The sequence below is a fragment of the Phaenicophaeus curvirostris genome, chromosome 5, assembly GCF_032191515.1.
Source record: "Phaenicophaeus curvirostris isolate KB17595 chromosome 5, BPBGC_Pcur_1.0, whole genome shotgun sequence".
NCBI lineage: Eukaryota > Metazoa > Chordata > Aves > Cuculiformes > Cuculidae > Phaenicophaeus > Phaenicophaeus curvirostris.
This window is the reverse complement of record NC_091396.1, coordinates 30,639,137-30,659,699: the sequence shown is the minus strand read 5'-3', so window position 1 is coordinate 30,659,699 and position 20,563 is coordinate 30,639,137. Positions and strand designations below refer to the sequence as shown.

The 20,563-nt window shown below is 40.1% G+C and overlaps 2 protein-coding genes across 5 annotated transcripts in view; one reads left to right on the top strand and one right to left on the bottom strand.

Annotated features, from left to right (window-relative positions):
- The window catches only part of NUMB (NUMB endocytic adaptor protein), a 92,035-nt gene that overhangs the window by 30,549 nt on the left and 40,923 nt on the right, over positions 1 to 20,563 (bottom strand). For all 4 annotated transcript variants that reach the window (XM_069858258.1, XM_069858259.1, XM_069858260.1 and 1 more), the window contains exon 2: positions 4,093 to 4,235. In XM_069858258.1, the coding sequence (XP_069714359.1) occupies positions 4,093 to 4,218 (126 nt within the window). In that variant the 5' untranslated portion in view covers positions 4,219 to 4,235. The remainder of the gene's footprint in view (positions 1 to 4,092; positions 4,236 to 20,563) is intronic.
- PSEN1 (presenilin 1) overlaps positions 1 to 20,563 on the top strand; it is a 175,169-nt gene that overhangs the window by 127,809 nt on the left and 26,797 nt on the right. The gene's annotated exons all lie outside the window — the stretch shown is intronic.

The window sequence follows — 20,563 nt, the reverse complement described above, 5'->3', positions numbered from 1 at the left end:
GCACTGATAAGCACGGCTGTAATGTCTGTTAGAATAATCTACTTCTTAACAGTTTTAAATATAACTTCTATGTCTAAGTCTCTTATACTTTACATATATCTGGCACAGCTTTTCTCTTGGAGAGAAGATTCACTACTAAAACTTTGTTTACTGGTGGTTACTTCACTGGTAACTTTACTTTTTAATTTGCTACGACAGTGGAATAGAATTTTTCCCTGAAAATATAGTTCTGCATAGATTTTCCAGAGTCTCTAACAGTCCTACATTTAATAACGGGGCAACTCTGACTACATAGATAAAAGCTGCAATGTATCGTGCCTCCACACCACAAAAGTCAGGAGAGCAATACTGTTGTATCCACAGTGGAATAGTAAAGTCTTCTGCACTAGTCTAAACACAAGTTTACATCCTTTTCACACGTTTGCTGACAAACAGGCACCTGCCTCTCTGCTGATGCAGTGGAGTGCAAAACAATTCTTCGGTCATACGCTCTAACATCCTGGCTCTTCTTTCAATGTAACTTTAGTGGATTCAAAGCAGTTTACACAGAAGACCACTGCAGGAAATTCAGTAACCATTCCAGCACCCTATTTTGAATATGTCAGATCATCACCTCAAGCATGGTTGGATTTCCAACACAGTAAAGAGCTATCCGTAAACACATCCCACACACACACTAAGATGACTGAGAAAATATGATCAGTAGCTGGTTAAATACAACATTTTTAGTGGAAAAGCACAGACTGTTAAATAAAATAAACAACACAAACAAACAAACAAAAATTGTTATGGCCTAAAAGTAACAGTACACGCCCAGGGTTATCACTACCTCCAAATTTATGAGCACAGCACTGGAGAGAAGCAACTGTGCATCAAATCCACTTCTGTGAATTTTAAAGCAACAATATAAGAAGAATTTTGCCAATACTTTCCACAGAGCATCTTCTTTACAGACATTAAGACGATTCACAGATGCATCAGATTTGCTCAAAATACAACAGGCTTATGGACTTAAATTAACAATAAGGATCAGCTGTGGATGTAGCGCTGGAAGATCTTCAAGAACCATGACAAGGTAGAAAGTTACCAATAACACTAAATCTGTTTGCAGTACAGCTTCCTTGAAGAACAATGAACGAGCAGGTACTGGCAACCCTGTTCAACACTAACACAATGAAGCCTGAAAGCAGGATGAGATCCTGTTAGCAACATGACTTTCAAAGCACTTTCCATGTTCTGCAATATCCAAAAAAGGATAAATATGTGCTAGCATTCTACAAACACCCCAGCTCTGAGGAAAATACAAATGCCCAAAGGCAAGACCTTAAAAAAACAAAGTCAACACTACTTTAAGAGAATGACATATCTTTCAGCCAAACTTTCATGATCTCTCTTTTACCAGAGAAACGAAGAGTAAACGTTCCCTACTCTGCATTTGCACTAGTCTCCTCTCTTCAATAAAAGAATGTTAGAGTCTTATCTAAATAAAACAGCAAGCATTAGAAGAAACAAAGCCCTCAATACAGTTGCTACTATATTAGTTTTACATATTTTACTTTCCTACATAAAACTTTAAAGACATCTGCAGAAAAATCCGTTAACAATTCTTGTGTCTTCACCACCTGTACAGGCAAAATCGTCACCCCCGCAAAAGCCAGACTCCAGTATTGCCCCTCAGCTATGTTTTGAGCTCTGAAGAACCACAGCTAATGATTTTTAGAGAGTGGGCAAGGCAGACCATAAAGAATAAGGACAGACTAACCATCCCACCATGGAAAGATCTTAAACTGTGGTTGAGCAGCTATACTATAGGTAATGGATCTCTCTGGAATTCTCACTTAGGGACTTCAAGTAAATGAAGATATTTTTGCCATGTTTCAGATTTTAATGATTTCCTGTTTATTAACCACTTTCCCCACAATACCTCAGTTTATTCTGCTGCATTGAGGGGCATCAGGGAGAAAAGTTATCCTCACCAGATATTTAAGGACATAAGAGAAAGCATATTTTTCCTGGAACGTATGAATTTCCAAATAATACCCAAGAACAACGTGACAGGATATTCTCCTTCAATAGCACAAAGTCCTATTCTTTTTGTGAGCAAAATATAGTACCACCTACTAAACCAATGACTCTACATCCGGTATATCTCGTTCATTCACAATGGCATACTTCCTGTCTGCACCAATTAAACACCAGTTAACACCCACTTTGCATCCCAACCCTAATAAAAATTTCCACTGCTGCCCATCTCAATGCACAGTATTTTGAAAAAATAAATTCTAATTGAATAAACTAAAACACCTCGATGTCAACTTGTTCCAATTTTAAATTCTCATCTAATTGTGAATTCTTTAAGTAGTTGAGTCTACTATTCTGATCAAACCAACAAACATATGTAAAGATTAATTACTTCAGAGTATTTTTTCCAAAGAAAAAAATAAATTAATTCAGTGAATTCCAATCTGAAGTGGGCAATTAAGGGTATTGCCATGACAGGATGCAAAGATTCATCCATTTCTATGCCTCTTCAGCACAGAATAGCCCAAAACTGTTTTTTGACTTGGGCTACATGTGCCCGGAACAGATGAATGCTTTATTTAAGTACAGGAAGCATTTGTCATTGTAAGTACTAGTCCTGACTAAGAGTTAAAAAAAAAAGCCTTTATGCAGCAAGAAGTGGTTCACACTCCTTGTGTTCAGTAAAGGACTGAAAAAGATTGAGTTAAAACTACATGTCTAGAAATTGAGCATCTTGCTTTTCAATCTGTGTAATTGTGAAATTAATGGTGAAATTATTAAAAACTAGTGATCAGCAAGCCAACAGCTCTGTTCTCTCCTAGGGAGTGTTAAACCTTAATCTAAGATTCAGCTTCCACAGAGCAGCTACTCACTTTCAAAGCTCTGACAGTTCCTTCCTTCTAGCAGAAAAGTAAAAGAAGACAAAGACAAATAAGCAAGCAACTGTAACATTATATACATTTTAGTATATGTAAAAACACATATAAAAAACTAAAGTGGGATAAAGTAGATCATGAACATAGTGTGAAAGCTATCTTTATTGTATATCTGTGCATGCCCACAGGTTGATGAAAATATGTAACAGCCCATTTCAGGAGTTCCACTTGCCAACATCATGTGTTTAACCACCAGGCAGAATTTTTTAAGCATAACACAAATGAAAAGTAATGGTGAGATGCGAGAATCATGGACTGTTGTCCCTGTGCATAGATATTTAATCTGTTAGCTTTCCTTAAGTGTCATCTGCTGTCTTTTGTAGAGTTAGTACTAGTGTGCCTTGTGGAAGAAAGCTTTTGATTACAAGGGGAGCATAGGCAATAAGATACCTTAAATTTCACATTTAATTTTATTACTGCATTTCTTAAGTATTAGTATTAATTATTACTCTACATATAAAATATAATACTGTTCCTTAAATAAAGAGAAGGAGAAATAGTGATACAAAAGAAAATACGTATTATAATACCCCAATAATCTGCAATGAGTTCTCAGAATATAAAAAGATAATTTCAGTTTCACATGCATTAATAGTCTGTTAGATACACACACAAAATCATAGTGCAGAAGACACTCTCAGAAGTCAGCAAGTGCTTATAACCTCAATAACTGGAAGGAAACTCAGGTATTACTTGTCAATGTTTTCAATTATCAAAAGGAAGAAAGAATCCCTTTCCAAGCACAACCCGTTGCTTACCTTACAAGTCAAACTACAACCGTAACTCCACTTTTAACAGAGAGAACTGAGTACCTTTCCATGCAATCCAAGAGGTCTATCATTTCTGCTCTTCCAGAAAAATGAAGACAAATATTATATCACTCCTTAGCCTAGCTTATTTCAGCCAGATAAAAATGTAGGGTATCTCAGACAGTGATTTTCCAAGGCATTTGTTACATGAGTCATCTGGCTTTTAAAAAAAAAAAAAAAGCCACATCCTTTGCAATAAGAGCTGACTGTAAAATAGGTCAGTGCATAATGAAACATGCTGCTGGCTTATGCTTGCCAAATAAACCCCAAATAACTCATGGCAAGAGTACCTCATGGATATCCAAAAGAAAGGCAGAAACTCTTACCTTAACAGGAAAGCTACACTTGCCAGTACGAACGCCTTCTTCATCAGTCTGCCACTGATGAGGCCTACTGGCCTCCGGGACATAGACATCTTTCTTTCTCCTAAAGCTTTGCCGTAATTTGTTCATTTCTCAGATTTTCACGTCTAGAAGAAGAAAAAAGAATGCTGCTAGTAGTCACCAACACACACACATTTAGCCACTTTGGATCAACCACTATCATGACAAACGTCCCTGTGAAAAATCTGACCTTCAGATGAATGGAGGTACCTGTAAAAGGAAAATATTTCGGACATAGATTCAGAGAAAGACAGACATTCACTTCAAAGTGGAAAACACAAATCCACATTACTTGTTTAGCATCTCTCCACAGCAACAGAAGCATTAGACCCAGGAATAACCATTAGTCTGAGCATAAGGTTACTGGAAATAGCTAACAAAGAAGCTCTGAAGGGTGATGCGCATGAAATCCCACCTCCCTGAGTTTAAATACCTACCTAGAACACCAGTAGCACAAGCTTCCAAAGCACTCATGCAAGGCAAAGATTCATAGTCCTAAAAGCTGCTGTTAAAATTAGGTTCTTGTGTGGTTCTTTAAGCACAAGTGATAGGTTCATGCTTTTTCAAAGGGAAAGACAGTTTTTTGTAATTACACCTCCAAAGCCTAGAATTACATGCTTTTTATACATGATTGTGTATCAGTTTCTATATACAAGCCCACCTATATTTACATATGCTCTCGTTTACTAGCTTCAAACTACAAATAGCCAAGAAGCTACCAGAGGAAGTACTGCTAATAAAAAGACTCAATATTTAGCTACAGAAGCAAAATCGTATGGGATACAACATAGGGAATATGGAAAACATGCTGAAAGGCTTCTTGAGATATTGCTACACTTTCCTGAAAAAGAAGTCTTCTTACAAACATGATGTCTCATTTTGATATAAAAAAAGATCCTGCAGACTGCAAGGCAACAAACTAACTGGATTATATATGCTTACTTCCCATTAGATTTACCAAACTACAGAATTATAGATGTTTATGGGTGTGAATAGGCAGCCTCTGAGTGAAAGCAGCTTTAAAAAGCAGTTTTAATACTGTTAAACCCTGAAATGAACTAGTGTCTTCCAGTTAAAACTATTTGATATAGGTGAGAAAAATCAACATGCTTATGTTTGTGGTATCTCACAGTTAAGAATATTATATTAAAATGCAATAATTTCAAAGGGGAACAAAAGTCAGAAATTAGAGGCATTACAGAAAATCAATGACCAACAATTCTGATCGGCCAACTTTAATACTTTTTTTTTTTTTTTACATTTCATGACACACTTTAGCCATTCCGAGTAACAAAAAGTTGTGAGCTTTGTCACTGACTCCTGAAAAACCTCCTTCCACAACTGTTACTTTTCTCCTTGAGCTGTAAATTAGGTAAGTCAGTCACAGCATTGGCTCATTTCTCCAGAATCTTCCATCCTTCCATAAACTATTAAAAGTAATACAGTAAAATAAATACTAATTTAAAGATATGTACATGGATAAAGAAACCACCACTATTATCACTAGAACAGGAAAATTTAAGTGTAGTCATGTTAATACTTGTTGAAGCATGTCTCCATAGGGTGCCTCAACTTGCAAGGACAGACACCCACTCTTGTATCCGCTGAAGACTGGTGGATGCCGTGGCACAATGAGCAAAACGGCTGCTCCAGCTGCTCTGGTGCTCAGGAGCCTGGTCAGTGTGGAGCTTAAAGCCCACCTGCCCAACCTTCCACCCTGGTGACTGTGAAATGAGCAGAGATACTCTCTTCAGCCAAGAAGGGCAACAGACCCTTAAACTGACACAGTAAGGCTCATCTGCCTGTACTCCAAGTATAACCGATTAAAAAAACGCTTTGGAGAAATTTCAAACCTATAAACATAAAAACAACTTGTGGAAAAGTTTTCAAGGTCATCTCAAAAGCTTCATTAAGTAACAAAAAAAGAACATGATGCAGCCACTGGAATCCTTGTGAAATCACAGTCTAATTGCCTTATCGTAATATTTGCTTATGTGAGCATCTCCTTGGACTTCTAGGAAGCACTGCTTTTGTCCATGACAGTGGTACTTTATCAAAGGTGTATTCTGACCAGGCATCTCGATTCACAGGGGAGGATGAGAATAAGTTCCTCAACTATACTTCCTGTGAGAAGCTGAAGTAGCATTTCCCTCAAAAGTTTCACTGGAAACCAAACTCATTTTCCTACACATTCTAACTTTGAGGTCATGTTGTCAACAAGTGGTTTAGGAGCAGCTTATTCTCTTTAATAGAAATGCTGACAAATGACAAGATTAATTCCTGGTCAGGCAACCAGAGAGCTTTCTCCAATTGCCACGTTCTGATTTTCCAAGACATCAGACTGTTTCAAGTAGGTTGCAAAACAGTTTGTCCTGTAAACACCTAATATGCTGGTAACATGCATATCAGCTCAATATAACTAGAATTGCTGTCTGGAAAAGGTTTAAGTAAAATGATTTACACAGGCTGCATATTTAAGGATTCAGGAGAAAAGCACATGCATTGCTGCAATTAAGTGCTGAAATTTCTACTAGTTTTGTCTGGATCTCAAAATCCCCATGCCAGAACTCTAGAGAAAAATGAGTGAATACCTTCCACTTGATTTCTTTGCAGTGCACTTCACACTTCCAAACAAGTGCAGCATGCTTGCCAACATGATGACACACATCAACCTAGGCAGCAACAAGCTGGCAGGGTATTTTCTAATAAACTGACAGCGTGATGGTATCCATTAGAAGCTTTATAATCTGTTTGGGGATTAAGCAGGCTGAAAGTTATCTGTCCTCGATTTTTTTTTTAATATATTTAGCAACTTTTTTTTAAAAAAAAACAAACTAGAAACATCAAACCAAACCAGCAAGAAACTACTTCCTTTTCACTTTTACAACCCCAAATCCAGCTTGGGCCTGGAGAGGGGACAACGGAAAACAGTATTTGAAGATACAGCTCGTGAGAAGCTAAGATGGGAAACCCAATCTCTAATTAAAGCACAAAATGCAGAGTTATATCAGAGACAAACTGGGAACAAAGGCTGAAAGCGCTGAGATCTTCAGGAGAAATGAGGAAGCAAAGTCACTTCAAGGTTATCTCTACCAGAAGGCTACTAGCAGAGAGCTTGACATCCAAATGGTCATACCCGTTGGGAAAGAAAAAAACACCCAAATCAACATAAACAAGAAAACCTCCACCACTTTTGCAATCTAAGAGATTACAACATTAGACTAAACATTAGACCAGTTCCCAAAGCACCACACAAATACCTACACAAGGCACGGAAAACACAGAATTTATTTACCTAGTGAGTCTATACAGTTATGTTGCCACTCATTTTTATGCAAATTGATATATTTTTGATATTTTGAAAAAGTAGCTCCAAAACCAATCTAGGGAGAGTATTTTGGCACCACTATTCTTCTGACCACCTGAAGAGGTATCGTTTTAACCCTTATCAGTTCCCTGACACCTCAGGGGCAGCACAGAGACAGAAACCACACAGTCGTGGAGAAGAGTGCATGTCGAAGCACTCTTGGCCTCATTGCCATCATCAGGTTATGGCTGCAGAAAAAATCACTGCAAGATAAACCAGCATTTGAATTCATGTCTTGTTAGCTGCTCTGCTGTACGAATGTGTACACTTTTACCCTTCAGTGAGCACAAGCCAGCAATTTATCCTTCAGAGAGAGAGATGGGTAAACTTCCACATGAACTGTAGGTATATCAGGTGGGAGCTGATGATGCAAACCTGGTGCTTAGCTGGAGTCAACCCAGGTACCCATGCCTTCACAAAAGCAGCTCATTTACATTTTGCATAGATGTTTCTTGCATACTAGTTGCTGCCACAAGGTGATCCAAACTACCGAATCTGCAGGGCAGGACAGTATTGATAACTGAATTGTATTCACATATTTAAGTGGTTAGATTTTAGGTTAAGGGTACTACAAATTTCACACATCTAAGCAACCACTTACAGTTTCAACACTGAGGATAAAAAAAAAGAAACATAAACTCATTTTTACCTCTGTTCTGAACTCTAGCCTTGAAAAAGGTTATTTAACCTGTATTCAATTATGTGGTATCTCTTTTGTTTGAAATGGAAAAGGATAAAAAATGATTTTAAGTCTTCAGTTCAGGCAGTTTTTTAAAGCCATTCAGAGGGTTTGGGATTACTTTCTGTTTTCTTTCAGAATTGAATACTGTTTACTATTTACTTTACCAAGTTAGAAAAAAAATAAAGTCATGGGTCAAATAAGGGCAAAGCACTCTCTGCAGCCTACAACAAATAGAGAGTAGCCAGGGCATAGAAGAGAACACACACACACACCCTGATGCCATCCTCCTACTTTACAACACAAATCCTTCTGCAAGCATGAGGTGCAAGGAGCAGACCAAACTAACACATCAGTAAAATTCCTAGAAGTATGCATTTCAAACAGCAGAGAGATTTAAATTTAAGAACAATGTGTTACAGGGATCACTAATAAAGAAAAGTATTATTCACACCTCTATTGCCTGCTGGCCACACACAGGTCAGATAGGAGCAGCTGTACAACTATGAGCTCCTGTGTGCTCTTTTCTAGAGAAATGCACCTAATATTGCTAATAAAAAAAGGACCAAGTCAAACAGAGCCTGAAACCCAGAGCAAGAAGTTCATCCATCTATAATAAGTTTTTTGCCTAAGAAATACCAGACATTTCTCGACAGCAAAGATTTCTGAATAAAGATGCATTTTTCCTGCCAAAGTTATGAGATACTTCAGACCTAAGAGGACATGTGAATTATCCTAATCTCATTGAAACAAAATGTGTTTGCCTAACCTACTTACCAGGGAAACACTCCAGAAACATTGCTCTGCACAGCTGCGAAGATTTCTATCCTCAGAAAACTCTGTGGCTTGGAGTTATTGTGCAAGCACGACCTGGTCACACCTGTCCAGAGAGTCATGTCTAAGAGTCATCCCCTTAGCATTATTAAGCACTTGAACTTTACTACAAAATCCACAAGGGTCCACACCGGGAAATACAAACAGCCCTCACTTCCATATTCCATGTTGCTTTTTCCTATAAAACTCAGTTCATTGCTGACACTTCAGCATTATTGTAAATTTTCACTATAACCAGGACACTAGGACATCAGCAAGGAAATAAGCTTGTTTCAAGCCATTTTCTTGGGACAAATTCTGGTTTTGGCAGGCTTACCTACAGTACAAGTACAAACTGGTTCAAAACATTTAGGTCTATTTGCTTTCTAATACACAATTTGAATCACTAAATTTAAGATAAGGTAAAAACATTTCACTTACAAGAAAGAAGCAAGCTAGGAAAGCAAGGTGATTTCTGCCAAGGTAAGCAGTCCGTTGCTGTCTATTATGAAGCTGCGAGAATGGAGTTTTACATCTCTGAAAAATCCTTATTAAGCATTGCTGCTGAACAAACTGTTTCCCCTCCTCTCCCACTTACACAGTACAAAAACATGTAATGCCCTATCTCTCTAAGCCTACTGTAAAGGTTAGCCAAAACTTGTTGCAATTACCCTGCAACAGCTTCTCTGCTATTATTCACTAGCACAAGAACACACAGTACACTTATCGTCTAAGGAAAAAAAGGTCACCCCATGTGTCAGATTTTGAATGCAAAACTCTGAGCCTTTTTGTAAGTTTAGATCCCATAAAATCTAATTAAATCCAGCATTGTCACACTGAAGCAAACGAAGGCAAGTAACTATATGAGCATGCCCGCTAAAATGTTAACAGTCCTGCTTATGCAATACAGTATGACTAACCGCATTATTCACCACACAGCTTTCCAACCCATTTACCCTTTCATTACCCAATTAAGATCTAATAATACAATACTACAAGTAAGCATTCTAAGACATCAAAATACACACAAACGTGAAGCACGAGTCCATTTGTTGAGCCAGTAAAAATATCTGTTGTTGCAGCTGTTACTGTTACTTCGAATTGAAATTAAAGGGATTTACCTTGTTGCACAAAAATAGCGTTGGATACATAATAAACAGTCTACTGAAACAAGCATATTAACTGTAGAAAATTTACCTTCCAGCACTGAAAATAACATTTAAGTGATACTTTGAAAATACAGCAGAAATGGCAACCTTAAACTCTTTGTATAAGACCAAAGAGGTCAGAGCTGTAACAATAATATAAATTTCTCTGACAGTATTCTTGGAAATTGTAGTGCATTGTCATCACAAGATGAGAGGTAGCAGACCTCCTCTCATACCCATCACATTTCTTGCTGTCTCATGTGAGCACTCCACCGCTGTTTCCAGAGCACTTGACAATTCTATTTGTACCATGAATGAGGGTGGAAGAAGGAGGGGAACAATGTTATAAGAGCAACATCTTACTGCCTAACACCAGAGTTAAACAAAAATTACAGACAGCTTATGAAATATCAGGAAATGAAATCATGAACTGTACCTCTAATACTCTGCCAACAAATGTGTGGCTAAAACATTCAGCTACCAGAAGTCACACAAACAGAATCACTACATAGGAAAAGACCCCCAGGATCATCGAGTCCAGCCATTCCTACCTGCCACTAAACTATGCCCCTCAGCATCTCATCCACCCATCTTTTAAACACCTCCAAGGATGGTGACTCAACTACCTCCCTGGGCAGCCTGTTCCAGTGCCCAATGACCCTTTCCATGAAAAATTTTTTCCTGATGTCCAGACTGAACCTGTTCTAAAGCTCGGAATTTTGTAAAATACACCAGACTCTTAAAACATAAATATCCCCAGACTGCAGCAATTGAATGCAGCACTTGGTATTCCACAACAGTATGAAACAGAAATACCAGCACAGCAACCACACTCAGACTCTTAAACTGTCAGAAAAATAGCCAGTTTGATCACTGCAAGGCAGAAGTTATTCCTAAAGATATGCAATGCTCTTTCCAGCAGTCATAAGAGCCTCACTTGCCTCTCTAAAGCCTGTGAAGTTCAGCAAATAAAAGAAAGCCTCATTTTCTCCATCAATGACTATTCTAAAGCAAACGTCCCAATTCATCAGACTCCACAGCAATTGCACACTCTACAGTCCCATACAGTATGCTAAAACTTTTAAGTGCAGAGGTACAAGGGAGTAATTCCCTTGTTTTATAAGTTTGTTCTAAAAATACCGTGTAATGACAGCCCTAGTGAAAAGCAGATCTAAACACTCTATATTATACAAAGCAAGTTGAATTATACTACCTATAATAACGCCAAGGAAGCAGAAGTTTTCTGAAGAAACACTAACTGGACCTTATGGAAAGCAGTTCAAGCAATTCTGCTTTGCAGCTCATCTGTACATATGTGAAGAATTTTAACTAACCAAGCTGTACCATTTCCAAGTGAACCATTTACATTTAGGGGAGTGAAATCTTGGACAACTAAACCGTTTTCAAACATGAATACCTTGGATTTAAGAGATATGCTTACAAATGCATGTTGAATTTAGAAAAGAAAATATGGAATGGGTTGGAATAGCGGGAAAATTTCCTTTCATCACCCAAATCCAAATAGCAAAACTTTAAGTACGTCAAACCTCAAAATAAATGCATTTTAAAAATTAAAATAATTTTGCAGGTAAAATAAGCATATTTTATTGGTAAAGTGGTCACAAATGTAAGTCTTTTACACTGGAGCTACCTCAGCAAAACCTGTGAGTGTTTTCTACCAAATAACCAATGGTTGAATAGACAAGAAATTGTATCCAGTACAGCAAACATCTGCTGCTTTGGAGCAGAAAAGGTCAAATATAAATCAATCAATCATGTCTTTGTGTACTGACCAACTTGCTGCAAGTTCAGAAACACATAAACACAGACTGTAGTTTTGGTTCTACATCTTGAGTGAGAGTAGAAACAGCAGACAAATAAGCTATGGATCCAGAGCGCACATTTCAGGACCAACATGCACTTTAAACCATTTGGAGGATCTATTTCAGTAAGATTAAAAAAATGTACTCATACTGAAGCTTCACACAATGCTCCACAGACAGCGGCCACGCTCAAAACAAAAACGAAAGCCACAACATTTTGGACCCAGCAGCACACAGCAACCTTATATGTCCAGTGCACCACCCAGCAGGGCTCACTTTTGGGAAGCATTTGGAACAACAAACTGTAAATTTGTATCAGATTTATGAGAAGTCTTCAGTGGGAATGGATAGTAGTGCTGCCAGGTCTGTCAGCAAGTAGGATCTGGGTATAGAGAAAACTAGTAAATCACACTAGGTAAATCCACAAGAACAACAGCATATTTGGAGGCATAACGGGGAGTTACACAGGGTCTTCTGCTGGAAACAGTGGGTTTTATTTTATTCATATATGCTCCCAAAAGCAAACAGTTAAGTGACTGTTTACAACCGATGCAAAATATTCTGGAGTAGACTACAATAAACTGATTGTAGAGATACAACAGGATCTCACAAGAAGAAAGGATTCTGTGATCAAAATAGTAGAGAAAAGCACTTGGAAGAAGGGTAAGAGAATAACTCTTTAAATAATGACAAATATTAATTCAGCTGCTCCTATCATTTAGGAAAGGCCGTAAGTCAGATGTTTAGTCCTCTAAAAATTTAACTCTCAAATAAATAAACAGTAGTAAGAATTATTACAAAAACAGCAGAGCAAAACCAGTAAGATGCTGCAACATAAGGCTAGGCTGCTCTCAGCTTCAATACCACATAGTTCTTGAAATTAATAGACCTTTTCTGAAATGAAATGAAAAGGTGCAGAAGGGTAACAGGGATAATTAGGACTACATCACAGCTTCTGTTCATGGACAGATTAGATACATCAAAGGTCTTTATCTCAGAAAAGCAATTTGCTGGTGGGGAGAGCTACAAAAATTATGGTATCACAAGTATCAGAACATGAACATGGAATGATGATTGTTCCAATTCTTACATTGTAGAAACTGGGAATGGAATTCTCTAGCACTGCAAGTTTCAAAATAAGAGTATTTTTTATATGATATGCAGTCATCTTGCACAATTCCTTGCCCCAGGATGTTTTGCAAATAAAAATACGTAAAAGGGTAAAAAAAGCTAAGTTTAATTATTTTATCAAAATTTCCAAAGGATATTAAAAACTACAGTGGAGGTGCAGCCTTTCATTCGGGGAATCAACCAGTCCAATCTAAACAGCTAGGAAGACTCATTTCTTGTCTGCTTTAGCCTTATACTCTTCCCTAGCATCCAACATTGACTCCATTAGAGAGAATTACTGTGCTACAGAGCCCTTGCTGCAAACCAGCATAACTCAAAGCTGGTCTCATGTCACCACTGATTCAACTGGCCACACCCCTGTGTTATAGCTGACACAGCATCACAGTTTTTCGTACCCAGCACACCAGGACCAGCAAGAGTCTGCTCACTACACGTGATAAAGACCTCATTTTCCCAAGCCGATGGCAGCAGAAGTTTCTATAGCACCAGGCATTTAAATGAAAACCAGCCCACGAATTCGTATGTTCCAGATAGTTCACAAAGTCTGAATTAATGTGGCAACAAGCCAGATGTGCACTAGTCAGTCTCAATTAGAAAGGGAAAGATAGTCTAGGCTGCTATGAAGTATGTGTGAGGAAAAAGTAGTTCATACTAGATGATAGATGATACAAGATGATAGATGACTTCTTGTTATACTATTACAACCTCAACTCAGGAAAGGAGAGTTTATGACTTCGGAAGAAGGGGCAGGCAACTGTTGTTTAGAGGTTATGCAGAGAGAAAATTAGAAAGGCTAAATCCCAACTAGAACTTAATCTGGATAGTGCTGTAAAAGACAATAAGAAATATTTCTATAAACACAGAAGCAACAAAAGGAGGGCTAAGAAGAATCTCCATCCTTCAGTGGATGAGGCAGGAAACATAATGGCAAAGGACGAAGAAAAGGCTGAGGTTACTTAATACCTTCTTTGTCTCAGTCTTTAACAGTAAGACCAGTTGTTCTCCAGGTACCCAGACCCCTAGCTGGAAGACAGGATGCAGAGCAAAATGGAGCCCCTATAACCGAAGGGGAAACGGCTAGCAAGCTGCTACACCATTTAGATACACATAAGGCTGATCTGCTTGAGGGAAGGAAGGCCCTACAGAGGGATCTGGACAGGCTGGATCAATGGCTGAGGTCAACTGTATGGGATTCAACAAGGGTAAGTGTCAGGTCCCGCGCTTGGGGCACAACAACCTCAAGCCTGTAGTGCTGCATGGGTAGGAGTGGCTGGAAAGCTGCCTGGCAGAAAAGAACCTGGGGGTACTGGCTGATGGTCAGCTGAATATGAGCCAGCAGTGTGCCCAGGTGACCAAGAAGGTCAACAGCATCCTGGCTTCTATCAGAAATGGTGTGGCAAGCAGGAGTAGGGAAGTGATTGTTCCCTTCCTCAGCACTAATGATGCTGTGTGCAGTTTCACGCCTCGCAGTACACGGAGGACATTGAGGCATTGGAGCGCGTCCAGTGGAGGTCAACAAAGCAGGGGAAGAGTCTAGAGTACAAATGCTATGGGGAGCAGCTGAAGGAACTGGGGTTGTTTAGCCTGTGGAAAAGGAGGCTGAGGGGAGAGCTTATCACCCTCTACAAGAACCTGAAAGGAGGTTGTAGCACGGTGAGCGTTGGTCTCTTCTCCCGGGTAATAAGCAACAGAACAAGAGGAAATAGCCTCAAGTTGCCTCAGGGAAGGTTTAGATCAGGTATCAGGAAAAAAAATTTCACTGAGAGGGTTGTCAAGAATTGGAACAGGCTGCCCAGGGAAGTGGCGGAGTCATCATCCCTGGAGATGGTTTAGGGATTGATAGGAATGGTTGGACCCGATGATCCAGTGGGTCTTTTCTAACCTAGTGATTCTATGATTCTATGGCTCCGTGATGCACTTCACAATGTTGGGTTTACAGTTGGACCTGATGATCTTGGAAGTCTTTTTCAACCTAAGTAATGCTATGATTCTATGATGTCTGCAGTGGGCCCAAGCACATCAGTCATTTCTTGGTAGCTGTTATGTGGCAGTTGAAGATACTCATTCCCATCCTCCAGCAGGTAGATAAAATACAATTAAGGTCCTTTTATCTATGCATTTTCTTCAGTTTGTTCACACTAAATCAGCCACACTTCTGACTGCAGCCAACGCAAAGAGAAGAGTAAGTGCAACAAAAGGCATTTTTAATATTATTTTATAACTCACAAAGTGAAATCATGGAATCATAGAATAAACAGGTTGGAAGAGACCCACCGGATCATCGAGTCCAACCATTCCTATCAAACCATGCCCTGTAGCACCTCATCCACCCGTGCCTTAAACACCTCCAGGGAAGGTGAGTCAACCACCTCCCTGGGCAGCCTGTTACAGTGCCCAATGACCCTTTCTGTGAAGAACTTTTTCCTAATGTCCAGCCTAAATCTCCCCTGGCGGAGCTTGAGGCCATTCCCTCTTGTCCTGTCCCCCGTCACTTGGAAGAAGAGGCCAGCTCCCTCCTCTCTACAACCTCCTTTCAGGTAGTTATAGAGAGCAATGAGGTCTCCCCTCAGCCTCCTCTTCTCCAGGCTAAACAACCCCAGATCTCTCAGCCACTCCTCGTAAGGCCTGTTCTCCAGCCCCTTCACCAGCTCCGTTGCTCTTCTCTGGACTTGCTCCAGAGCCTCAACATTCTTCTTGTGGTGAGGGGCCCAGAACTGAACACAGTATTCAAGGAGCGGTCTCACCAGTGCCGAGTACAGAGGGAGAATAACCTCCCTGGACCTGCTGGTCACGCCGTTTCTGATACAAGCCAAGATGCCATTGGCCTTCTTGGCCACCTGGGCACACTGCTGGCTCACATTCAGTTGGCTGTCAACCAACACCCCCAGGTCCCACTCCTCCAGGCAGCTTTCTAGACAGACTTCTCCTTGTCTGTAGCACTGCACAGGGTTGTTGTGCCCCAAGTGCAGGACCTGGCATTTGGCCTTGTTAAACCTCATGCCATTGGACTCCGCCTAGCGGTGCAGCCTGTTCAGATCCCTTTGCAGAGCCTCCCTACCCTCCAGCAGATCAACACTTCCACCCAGCTTAGTGTCGTCCGCAAACTTGCTAAGGGTGCACTTGATGCCTTCACCCAGGTCATTGATAAAGACATTGAACAGGGCTGGACCCAGCACTGAGCCCTGGGGAACCCCACTTGTCACTGGCCTCCAGCTGGATTTCACACTATTTACCACCACTCTCTGGGCCTGGCCATCCAACCAGTTTTCCATCCAGGAGAGGGTGCACCTGTCCAGGCCAGAGGCTGACAGTTTCTCAAGCAGAATGCTGTGAGAAACTGTGTCAAAGGCTTTACTGAAGTCCAGGAAGATACATCCACAGCCTCGCCCTCATCCAGCAGCCGAGTCACTTTGTCATAGAAGGCGATCAGGTTAGTTTGGCAAGACCTGCCTTTTGTGAACCCATGTTGACTGGGCCTGATCACCTGGTTCTCTTGCATGTGCTTCATGATAGCACTCAAGATCACCTGCTCCATGACTTTCCCTGGCACTGAGGTCAGACTGACAGGCCTGTAGTTCCCTGGGTCCTCCCTGCGACCCTTCTTGTAGATGGGCACAACATCAGCCAGCCTCCAGTCCAGTGGAACTTCCACAGTCTTCCAGGACTGTTGGAAGATGATGGAAAGGGGTTTGGCCAGCACATCCGCCAGCTCCTTTAATACCCTTGGATGAATCCCATCCGGCCCCATAGACTTGTGAGTGTCTAGTCAGGCTAGCAAGGCTCTGACCAGCTTACCAAATTGCCTGGATCTTCCTTTGTTTGTGGCAACATATCCAGAGCTTCTCAGAGGCATGCCAAAACCTTTTATCTTACTAATTTCAATGTTTGCATATTATCAGTTGGGGATATGGAGGGGGGAGGAGGGAAGGGGCGGGATCTCAATGGAATAGGGAGAGATTTTAGGCGAGGGATATTTCTGGTCCAAATAAAAATTAAAGTATAAAAAGACAAATCAATCAGAGTGCATTTAAGGTCTGAGGTTTTTTGGAAGAACTCCAGGTCAAGTTTTTCAGATCAGCTTTTATAAACAGTTGCATACTTCCGTCCCTGCTCCCTCTTCCTATCGCTTGGCACTTATGTTTGCCTTTACGGAGGCAGAAGATAGGAATTTAACTTCTATTGCTACAAAAATCTCACAGGCATTATATTTTGTAATACTGATAGTAATCTCTCAGACATTTCCTTTCACAGAAGTCACCACGTTTCATTATGCTCACTACAATTAGTAACACATTATTACTGATCAGTAAAAATATACTATGAATCCACAATTACACGGTCCAGTGAGAACTATCACATTCAACTCGAGATGTCTCCAAGTCCAGGGCCCCACATCCAAACTGGTTATTTATACTCCCATTAGACTCTGTGGAGAGCAAAAACAGTTCAGTCATATTTTCACTGTTAGGAATACTTACAGTAGGTTTGTATATTTCTCTAGATAAATAACTTGGACATACGAACAGACCGTTTCCACCCTTTTTGCCTAATATCAAATTAATAATTACAAAACTCCTCCATGATAATGAATATTTTTTTAAAGAAACATTAATCAAGAAATGGAAGCAATATGTTCAAGTCTCTAGCAACCTAGTCAAAACACTCAGTCTTTCCAGAACCACAATGGGATCTTCATTCCAGCCTGCAGACAACACTTAAACCAGCTTGTCAAATGTAACATCCTCTAGCACAGAGCGGGAAAAAAAAAGTCATTTCATTACCTGAGACAGACCGTCCTAAGCTAGTAAAATTGCTTTACCCAATAACTGCACTGCAGGCACTCACATCAGCATTTCGGCTTCCTGTCAAAATTATATCTATAGTAATTTAACACACAAGCCAAGTCTTTGGTTTAGAATATAATGGGTTGAGCCTTACCGTACCACCTTAAAAATAAAATATTGGTCATAAAATATTGGAATCTTAAATTCAACTTTTTTCTGTCAGCTTTCTCTTCCCCGTATGAATTCCAAGCCTTAGCATACAGGTTTTATTATCTCTTTCAAGACCAGCATAGACTTTCTGCTGCAATACAGACACATACTACAAACAAACATGCATTAGAAGCCAGAACAAGCCTTTGCATGTGTTTTCCTCATAAATTGTACTCACATCTCCAAATGGATTTTAAGAAAAGGCCACAATGTGCTTCCTAATACCAACACTTTAAAATAAACTTCCTGTAATGATACACAACCTTCACTGAAATTGTCTGTAATGTCTAGAAATTAAGATCAAAAGTTTTCCCATAGTCTTAGTGCAGCAAGACACAGAACACTTACTAGTGAGATGAAGTTTAACCAATAGTAGTTTAACAGCTGAGCAATCACACATTCAAAAGACAAAATTAAGATACACATCTCAAAATGCTAAGTCTGCCTTTCAGGGTCCCAGTTTATCTGTACAAGGAGCCCAGACTATAATCTTCTTCCAAGAATACTGAAATCCCATAAATATTCACATTCACAAAACTCTTGTTTTGCCATTACTCATGAACAGTTCTCCCACCTAAGAGATACTAAACTACTGTGTTTATTTTAGCTCTGATCTGTAAATAAATAGCTAACTTAAGAAAAGCATCAGAAAAGCACAAAAAAGTGCCTTTTATTTCAGCAAAAGCTTCAAATGAAATATTACAAGCTACATGTGCTGAATTAAGTCAGAAATATCTCAAGCCACTAGTAAAGCAGATTTTGTCAGCTAGGGCCAAGTAAGAGCTACAGAAATATTGCAATATTGTACTGCAATTGAGCATCCATTAATTTTATTTAAAATAAGATGCCAGCTGAGACACAGAAAAAAAAAGATAAATATGTTCAATATTCAAAAAAAGTGAGCTCTTCGCTTTCTTGCCACTGTTGTTCAAATCCAGGAAGAAAGTCCAATATCAATGTCACACTGAACTACAGCAGTACGTACAGAGAATACAGATCCCCAAAGCTGTCCTGACATTAGTTAAGTTACTGGTATAGAAATTGCCTCCCTCACTTCTGCCATGATCTTAAGCAAAATAAGATCCCATTTATCATACATGGTATCACACTTCCATCTCTTTCGGATTGTGAAACCTATCCCACAGCCATGAAGCAGCTCACATTCTCCCAGAAGGAGATCAGGCTGCCCATAAGCAGAGACTTTATCATTGTCTTACAACTGCCTGAAAGGAGGTTGGAGCAAGGTGGGTGATGGTCTCTTCTCCCAAGTAACAAGTGATAGGACAAGAGGAAATGGCCTCAAATTGCACCAGGGGAGGTTAGATTAGACGTCAGGAAAAATTTCTTCACCAAAAGGGTTATCAGGCACTAGAATAGACTGTCTGAGGAGGTGATTGAGTCCCCGTCCCTGGAAGTGTTTAAAAGATGGGTAGGTGAGGTACTCAGGGATACAGTTTAGTAGTGGACAGGTAGGGTTGGACTCTATGATCTCAAAGGTCTTTTCCAACCAAACGATTCTCTAATTCTATGAATAAGCCAGATCATGGGCAGGTCTGCTGAGAACAGTGACAATTCAGCAGCTCCACTTATGCCAACAGCCCGCAGGAGCACCCCAGTCTGCCTGAATGACCTGTCAGCCTGAAACTGTGAAATTCACAGATGCCTCTCACGTTTCTAAATCAGCTGTTCACTATAGTAAAGCAGCTATAATGATCTAGGACAGCACAGAGGGCGGTGGCACAGAGTGCCAAAAACTGCATTACCCACAAGTGACACATGCTGGAAAACCACGCGGCTACAGCAGCTCCTTGATTCATACAGTAGCTGTCATCTTCCCAACGTTAAACCTCTTGGCAAAGGAACAAGAAAAGTCAAACAGGAAACAACCAGGAAAACTATCTCCATTTTTACTGGGCCTCACATTCATGAGAGCAATCAATGAAGCCTCAAGCTCAGCAGACACAGAAATATCGCTCAATAACCCTGAAATCCTGCACCTGCTGGCAGCCATTCCATATCTGCAGCACAGCACACTGCTACCAGTCATTCCTTAAAACTAGACAGAGCACAGACCAAGCTGCAGGTCAAAATTGTCACTCTCAGAGGTTTCCTCTGAATAAAATACTCTGATTCTACCACTGCCATATTGTGCATCACCTGTCAATGGACAACTGCAGTGGCAAGCAGAAAATTTCACTCCTGATATGACTGAGTTTGCTATAGAAGCAGCATGAGCACTACAGCCTGGGCAAGTAGGAATCCTGGTGCTGCTCAGGCTGGTAAATGAAATGCTACATCTCTAGTTCTCCATAGGAAGACAGCAAAACATCACCTTACTTTCACAAAAGACAGCTACTTCCTGGGATGGCAACTTGGAAGCAGAAGACAGGATGAAATGGAAAGAATTCTACAAATGCCTGCAATGTTACACGGGGGCACCCAGCAGCAGGGCAGGCGTG